The sequence below is a fragment of the Rutidosis leptorrhynchoides genome, chromosome 2 (genome assembly GCF_046630445.1).
Source record: "Rutidosis leptorrhynchoides isolate AG116_Rl617_1_P2 chromosome 2, CSIRO_AGI_Rlap_v1, whole genome shotgun sequence".
Lineage (NCBI taxonomy): Eukaryota > Viridiplantae > Streptophyta > Magnoliopsida > Asterales > Asteraceae > Rutidosis > Rutidosis leptorrhynchoides.
Genome location: NC_092334.1, coordinates 105,775,259 through 105,784,345, shown reverse-complemented (window position 1 = coordinate 105,784,345; position 9,087 = coordinate 105,775,259). Strand labels below are relative to the sequence as shown.

The window sequence follows — 9,087 nt, the reverse complement described above, 5'->3', positions numbered from 1 at the left end:
CGTCCCTCCCAATTTATAACCGTACAAAACCTTTGTTGATGTGTGTTTAATTGTCAATTGCATGGGAACCTGTTTAAGATTAGCTTTCAGCTAGTAACTTGAGTTGATTTGATTAAGTTTATTAGCTTATATAATTTGTCAGCCTAATTAAATGTTGCCTTGGATCCACATCAGCTATGAACATCACTTAGTTAATGTATGCTTTAGGTCCTACCTTATGAATGATATGCGACATTTACCTTAACCTTTTAGGGATAATGATTGGTCTATGATTGTTATCTTACTATTTGTTAATATAAGTTATGAAATAATTAATACAATTCCCTTATGATTCACACGTCCTTGTAATCACTTCTCTTTTATAATTATTTATTTCAAATCTTTATTTCTTGCTTTATATTTGGTTATTTTGTTTATATTAAATCATCTCTTTCCTAAGAGATAAGAATCAACAACTTAAAACACATAAAAATCTATCTTTAGTTCTTTAATAAGAGTTAAGCTATATAACAAAACAACTCTTATCTGCATCCACGCTCTCTTGGGACGATAACCTAAAATACTACATCTGACCGGGTTTTGTTGCTCGTTAGGGTGTTAAAATTGAATTAAAAGGTTATATAAATTTAAAAGTTTGAAAGGCAAATTAAGCACTGTACACTTTTGCACATCATGGTGTTCTTGTTAAAGTGGTTAATTCGGATACTCCATTTGTATTTGGTGGTGGTGCTGGTCAAGATGTTCAAGATATGGGTAATGAAAGGGTTGAGGTTGATTACTCTTCTCCTTTGGTAGTGGGTCAAAGATGGTGGCATTACTAAAGTCTTCGATTAAGAATGGTGTGAGTAGTGCTAGGGTTTCCTCGGTTACTCTTTCGTTAGATAAGGTACAAGCCACTTGTTTCTCATGGGTTTCGTAAACGTAAACGGACTAGGGTTGTTAGTTCAGATGACGGGTCAGAGCGTGTTGACGATTTGGGGACCGTTAAGGGTAGTTTAGTTAGTCAGGTTACTCATACTGTGGAGGAGGAGGTGGATGATGACAGTTTAGTTCGGGTCGATTTGGGTTCGAAGTTTGATGGGTTACAGACGGGTCGTGAGTTTAGTTTGAATGGTGACAAGGCTGGTGTGCAAGGGTTCGACCTTGGGCCTGGGTCTAGGATTGGGCTCGGACATGGGAGCCTGGACATGAGCCTGGGGTGGGGTCTGTTACGGATGCGCGTTTAGGTGTTGGTGGTTCTTCGGGTAATGTTTTTAGCTTTTTTGAGGGGGTGGTTAAAGATATGGAAGGCTTGGTTTGGGTGGAGGGCAAGTTAATTGGGTCGAAGATGTTTTCGAAGAAAAAAGAGGCTACGAGGTCTAGGGCAAAGAAAGGTAAGGGTGTGGTGATCCCGAAGGCCATTGTAGATGGTTAGTGTCGTTTCCGTTTTATTTCTTCGAGTTTTGGTTTGTTTTATTTCATTGTGTAATGTGTAGGTATTTTTGTGTTTGTTTGGTTCGATTAGTGAGTTCGTGTTTGTGATGGTCTGTAGGGAGTTTAGATGGTGGTTGTGTTGTTTAGGCCTCGATGCCTTTATTTGTATTTGTGTAACCGTGTTTCGAGTCTTCATTGTTTTGACGAAGCTCTCGAGTTTTATAAAGATTCAGTTTTTAGTCAAAAAATAAAAAAAATAAAAAAAAAATTATAATATGCTTCAGTGTTCCAATATGTAAATGGAGGGTAATATAGACTATAGACTTAGACTATAACATTTAAAGTTGGGTCTTAAGTTCTGATATGAATGCAACCAAAATAAGTTTGAAATTTACACATTACACCATGAAACAACATAATGTGTTTTTACTTTCAATAAGTGCACCCAAATTTTACCAGATCCATGGGCGCAACTGCATAACATCAAAAGTATATAAGTATATTACTTCTATTTACATAAGCTTAAATCGAACATCAAAACAAAAACAATATTGGTACATGAATCGATCATAGGGCATGATCGAGTGAAATTTTTTTTTCCTTTTGGGCACATGTGCAAACAGCAACAAAAAATCTGCCTAATTCAAGGTACAAACTCATATGATTTTTTTTTAAACTCATATGATAGCTATTAAACTGGAACTAAAATTCTTAATCATTTAGTCCTCATAATTCATATCCGTACACACTTTGTATCTGCAGATTACAGAGTGTGAAGATGGTGTTACAGATTCCTATCATGTGTGATTTGCTGTACGTATACCTGTAAATATATATTACTGAGTAGAAGCACAATTAAAGCTCATCTCAAGAAGTTTATGTGGAAAAGGTCTTACCAAAGCTCTGCATAAAGGGCGAAGATGGTCTTACCTCAAACCCGTAGATTAACAATGGACACAAGTCTGTAAAATAAGCAAATGGAAGAAACAAGACCAACAACCAAATTTCTACTGAAAAATCAACCGCAAAACCAAACGAACACAACCGAACGAATCTCTACTGAAAAGTAAACCCCTAAACCACAAAATGCGTAGACCAAAAACCAAGTTATACAATAAAATAAAATAAACGAACCCGAAGAAACAAGACCAACAACCAGATTTCTAAAAATTTTACATCCACCGACATTTATTTTACAAAATTTAAATATTTAAGTGTGTTGTGTGATTTTACAAGGAACTCCACTTTAAACGAGCACATTAGCTCCCACATATATAACAGGTAAAACTCCGATATCTAAAATCGAACGTCATTCCAATGTCGGGTAAATCACCTTCCACTAAAGATCCCTTATTAGGTTGAAGCGAATGTCTTGGGCGTTTTACGGTGTCAAAGATCAAACCTGCGACTTCCGACTTCTCTAGAAGTACTAGTGGTCACTTAAGCAAGCCGCCCAAGTGGTTAATATTTAAGTGTTTAAATTCAATTAATTGTTAATATAAGTATATCAATTTAGTTAAGAATTTCTTTATTTTCATCTTCTATCGATATTTATTTATATTAACTTTAGTTATAAATAATTAATTTATGTTATATACTTTAAAAACATATTTACTACATTTATTTAAGAACAAAAACAGTGAACATTGTCCGCTGGTGTCAGTTGACGTCAAATTTTTTTTAAACCCTTTATTTTTATATACTTCAATTTATTTTTATTGTTTCTATGTTTTCCCTTCTTTTTAACAATGGAATTTAAATATTCCTTCACCGTAAAGTGAGTGCAGCTAATTCGTTTTTCTATGTAAAGAAAGTTTGTGATTAATTAATACTTCTTAATATATATAAATCAGAAAATTGAAAGTATAGAGAGCAACGTGATAAATGTTAATTAACATCTATAAAATGTGTGATAATTGTTATTACGGTGAATGAATGATAATATGTTGCTTTCATCTTCGAATTAATTTAATCGTTTTAATACTCCGTAATTGATTTAAGTATATGTTGAAAAAATATCAAGAAGAAGAAAACAAGATGATCTTGTTTGCATCCACACAATGTAGCTAGTGATTGATAGATTCTCCAATTTGTAATTTGTAATTAATAAAATAAAAATAATAATAATACACGACGTAATACTAAAATAGCATAAAAGCATCTCCATTAATTTAATTATATCTACAAATTACAGACCCAAAAAACCCGATCTGTCATCGTATATGTAAACCTCATAGTAATTGAAATTAACATCTCGCTAATCCTAAATTATTAACGATTAATAAATTAACATACAAATTCATCGGCTAACAGAAGCTGAAGCTGATCATAATTAGCGGCTTCTTCACCAAGCCGTAAAGCTTCAAGTACTCTTTCAAAAAGGATGACGTGGCAGGGAATACGAAGTACACCTTGTTGTTCATACCCATATTCTTGAGCCGACTTATTTAAAAGATAAATAAAAATAGGATGATTAAGTAGTTCGGCGCTTACGATGAACCGTTCCATTTCGTCTCCGACATATACCGGAATATGTCCTTCCGGTACTCCACTGTTGGACCGGCGTGATTTCGGAGCCTGTGAACGGCGTGAGGGACGAGAGTCTTGTCGTAAAAGAGAGTAGTGAGATGAGTCGGCGACCCGAGAAAGGCGGCGGATGAGTTTCTTCATAGTTAAGTTCGGTTTTTTGTTAAGGTTAATTTTTGTTGGATTGGATGAAATGTTTTTTTGTTTTGAGAAAAAATGAGTGGAGATGTGACTATAAAAAGGGTATTGTGAAGGTACAGGTACACGTACTTGAAAGGTACAATTACTCGGTTTTGCTAAATATTAAAATATTTATTCAAAACAGTAAATTAGACATTTCTAGTGGTCGCGCTGACATCAGAGGCAGTTTTTGAGTTTTTTTCCAAAAAGCGCAAACTGTCTGTGAGTCAGCAGGGTCAGTTTCTGACATTTTCTAATAGTCAGATCAGTTTTTTGTGTCAGTTTTCAGTAGGGTCCGTCAGTTTATTATTTTTTAAATTTTATTTTATTTGTAACAAGTTTTATAAAAAAAAATATTGACGATTATTAAAAAATAGTAGAACACGATTAAAAAAAACTAATAATTAAAATCCTAAACACGATTACAAATTTATTAAAAAAAGTCCTAATCATGATTACAAATTTATAAATAAAAAAAGTCCTAAAACGATTACAATTAAAAACCTAAAATTAAAAGTTAAAAAAAACTTAAAGTCCTAAAATTACTTATTAAATCCTAAAATTACATATTAGTTCCTAAATAATATATAAAAAATAAAAATTAAAGTCCATAGCGAGTGGGATATCCCAAATCATGCGAAGACGTATCATCATCTCGACCGTTCCCTGCCGGAAGGCTCCACACGTTCCGGCAGTACAACGTGTAACAACCCGCCTTTTTCCGTTTACTTTTCGTTTAATTATTTTAAAGTCCGTTATTTAATTATAACATCACCCGTTAATTTGCGTTTTTAAAATATTTCGTTTACGTATTTCACGCACCCGCTTCTAAACTCGAGGGACTAAAATTGCCAAGAGATCAAAGATTTGACTAGTTCAACCAATCAAACCCTTTCTCCTCCACTCATTCACTCACTTCCCTTTCTTCTTTGATACTTCCATTTTCTCTCAACCCTCAAACAAATATTCATCATCTAAATTCGATCTAGCAAGCGTTCTTCAAAACAAATTACATATTTGGAATCCTTGCATCTTCCTCATCAATTCCATATCAATTTCATCTCTTTTGGGTAACTTTCTAAAAACTCTAGATTTCATGTTCTTAGTGTTTTTAACTTAAAAGTGTGTTAATTAGTGTCTATGGCTCAAGTCTTACATGATTATGTGATTTAATTGCTTGTTCTTGCTATTTTAGTGTAACTAGCTTAAACTTGAAAAGTGACTAGTTTGATCTTGAGATTTGGTTGTTTAAATGTTGTTAGATGTTAAAAGTTCATGTATTAAATGTGTTACTAGCATCACTAGTTTCATTTTGATGTGTAGGTTGACTTAGAAAGACTTCAATAACATGATTGATGAGTTTGTGATTTTTGGTTGGGGTTTGGTAGCCTTAAATGTGAATTTTGATGCATTAAATACTTTGCAATGTTGTTTGTAAGTGTTTAGTAGTATTGTATGCATAATTACCTTTGAAACGGTGTATTATATGTGTGTCTTAAGTTTCCGAATCGGCATATGCGTTTATGAACTTGAAACATTAAATGAGGTGCATTAAATGATCATTCGACGAGAATTCGGTTATTGTAAATGATGTTTTTGTTTGATGAAATGTGTTTAGTTGTATTCCTCGTTAAATTACCTTTCCAACGATATAAGATACTTGTTTTGAATGTTTACGGTTCATGAGTTATGGTTGTTTGAAGTTTAATTCGTGCACTAGGCAAAATGCAGCAAATAGCTCCTGAGAGTGACACCCTCACGATCGCGGAGCCATAGAAGCATATAGCCTCGCGATCGCGGAGCCAGGGGAAACTGGGCTGAAAGCTGGCTGATCAAACTAACTTTTGGATTTCACGTTTTCACCCCCGCTTAACCGCAACTCCGATTAACATGAAACTTGGACAACATACTTATATGTGGTTTCTCATCATGGAAAAATTGTCGGAAACCCGACCCGACCCGACCCCGTTGACTTTGACTTTGACCAAGTTTGACTTTTAGTCAAACTTAACCAAATGCTTATGCAATCGTTCTAACATGCTTTTATACTTATATCTTGCATGAAACTTGACAATTTGACTCACATGCTATAGAATCGAGTCGTATCGAGCCATAGGACTAATTGAACAACTTTGACCGACCGTGTTTTACCGTTATTGATACAACCTATTTGTTTAGGTCAAGACTAGCAATCGTTCTTGCACACGTTACTTTGTGAAGTACATTTATATTCGTGCACTCAAGGTGAGATCATAGTCCCATCTTTTCAAAAACTTTTATTCTTTAAATCATGGGATGAGAAACATATACGTTTTATACTTTTATACTTTGAACACAAGTACAGAAACAAACATTCCACATGCGAGTTAGAACAAAAAGTCTCAATTCAATTATCATTAGTTACACTTGTAGGGTGTAAACGTGAACTTATGTTGTGTGGATCCATACGGGCTTGATGTGCCCTCATTCGGACGATTCTCTACCGTTAGCGGATGAAATATATTTTCGGGTATAGTGTAGGTTCTAACACTATGATAACGGGGTTCGTAAAACAGTTAAGTCTTGATAATTGGGTGCTCGCGAACGTACAACAACTTTGGAATGCAAACGATTTGGATAATCAACTTTATATTAAATCTTGTGGTTCAATACTTACTAAACCTATGATTTCACCAACGTTTTTTGTTGACAGTTTCTATATGTTTTCTCGGGTCCTTGAACGCTAAGTGATTCATGCTTCCGCACACTATTTTGATACTTGCTTGGATGTCGAGTATACATGCATACATGGAGCGTCTTTTGACTTTACTTTAAATTCTGTCGCATAGGTTTTATTTGTACTTTAAATGTTGTAATGTAACTAGTTGTTAAACTACTTTGTAAACTTTAAAACATCTTTACATTTGAAATGAATGCGACATATTTTGGTCAAACTTGGTTTTAAAGACTTATGACCACGTTACGGGACCTAAGTTGACGGCGCCGTCAATGACGATTTTGTTGGGTCGTCACATGTGGTATCGGAGCGTTAGTTGTAGGGATTTAGAGTTCATTGGTGTCAACCCCGAGTCATAGGGTGCATTAGTGTGTCTAGACTACAACCGGCATATAGACTTGAAGTAGGACTTGCTTGACTATTTGTACATTTATACTTGAACTCTTCTATTCGTATCTAACTATTATTTCATCTTAATCTCACGCTGTTTAAATTGATTGACACGCCATCTTGACCTTATGAGGTAATGTCGAATGCACATATGAATTAGGGTAATATAATTGCCGGGATTATATTACGGTGACTCATATGGACGTTCCGACATTATAACATAAAGAATTGAGGCGGGTCAAGGAAAATTTTCTCTCTACCTTTATTCAATATCACGATTAGTATTATTGAGAATACTAATCAACAATATTCTTGTGTCTTGAAGGAACAATGGCTCGCCGAGTTCAACGCAATACTCCTCCCGAAACTCCTGAACAAGCTCTTCAACGAATGATAGCCACCGCCGTAGATGCGGCCATGGCCGGTCACTCCTCCAACAACAATAACAACAACCACAACAATAAAAACAACAACAACCAAGGAGCCGGTAATTCAAATGATGGATGCTCCTACAAGAACTTCATGGGGTCAAACCTCACACTTTCGATGGAACCGGGGGACCAGTTGCTCTCACCCGATGGTTTGAGCAAACGGAAGCCATTTTTAGCATAAGCGGTTGCCGGGACCAAGACAAGGTCAAGTATTCCACTCACACTTTTGCTGGTATCGCTCTCACTTGGTGGAACACGTTTGTGCAATCGGTGGGTACCGATGAAGCCCACGCTCTTTCTTGGGCCGATTTAAGAGAAAAGATGATCACCTAATACTTCCCATGTGAAGAGACTCGAAAGCTCAAAAACGATCTAAGAAGTTTAAAAGCGGTCCGAAATGACCTCAAAGCTAATAATCAATGGTTTTCTGAGTTAACCCTAATGTGTCCAGCCCTCGTGACTCCCGAGTCCCTAAGGGTTGAACTTTACATGGATGGCCTCCTCAAGAGCATTAAACACGTGGTAATGTCATCAAAACCCGCTAACATACAAGAAGATTTAAAGATGGCCCGCCAATTGATAGAAATGGTGGATAAAATTGATGTGCCGGCACCAAAGGCCGAGGATAAATCGGGTGGCAACAAAAGAAATTGGGAAGCCCCTCAATCAAGCAACTACAACAACAACAACAACAACTTCACCAAGAAGCCCTTCACTTCCGACGGCAAGAAAGGTTATGCCGAAAATCAATATTTTTGCAACAAGTGCCACAAACATCATTATGGTGAATGTGGCAAGCCATTTTGCAACAAGTGTCAAAGAAGTGGCCATGTGGCCAATGAGTGTAGAAATACCGCTCCCATCGCTCAAAAGGTGCCCAATGCACCAAAAACGGGTGTTTGTTATGAATGTGGCCAACCGGGTCATTATAAGAACGCATGTCCAAAGAAGAAAGCTAACCCCAATGCACGCGGTCGAGCTTTGAACATTAACACCGAAGAGGCCCGAGATGACAATGAACTAGTCACGGGTACATTTCTTCTCAACAACTCTTATGTTTCTTGCTTATTTGATTCGGGTGCCGATAAGAGCTTTGTATCCAAGACCTTGACTCATTCTTTTTTCACTCCACCACTCCCACTAGATACTACTTACACTATTGAAGTGGCCAACGGGAAACTATTGTGTGCCAACAAATTTTATCGGGGGTGTACGTTAAACTTATTGGGTAAAGAGTTTGAAATTAACTTGATACCTATAGAACTAGGGAGCTTCGATGTAATAATTGGTATGGATTGGTTAACCAAAACAATATCTCACATCCTTTGTGATCTTAAACCAATCAAAATTCCTATCGAGAATGGTGAACCCTTGATTGTCTATGGCGATAAGAGTTGCACCAGACTCAACCTCTTTTCGTGCCTTAAAGTT

At 36.1% G+C, this 9,087-nt stretch overlaps 1 protein-coding gene across 1 annotated transcript; it reads right to left on the bottom strand.

Annotated features, from left to right (window-relative positions):
* Positions 1–3,553: 3,553 nt before the first annotated feature.
* On the bottom strand, positions 3,554–4,132 carry LOC139891264 (auxin-responsive protein SAUR71-like). The gene has a single exon (XM_071874215.1). It carries the CDS (start codon positions 4,081–4,083, stop codon positions 3,700–3,702), a length of 384 nt encoding a protein of 127 aa, XP_071730316.1. The 5' UTR covers positions 4,084–4,132; the 3' UTR covers positions 3,554–3,699.
* Between the last annotated feature and the right edge of the window lie 4,955 nt (positions 4,133–9,087).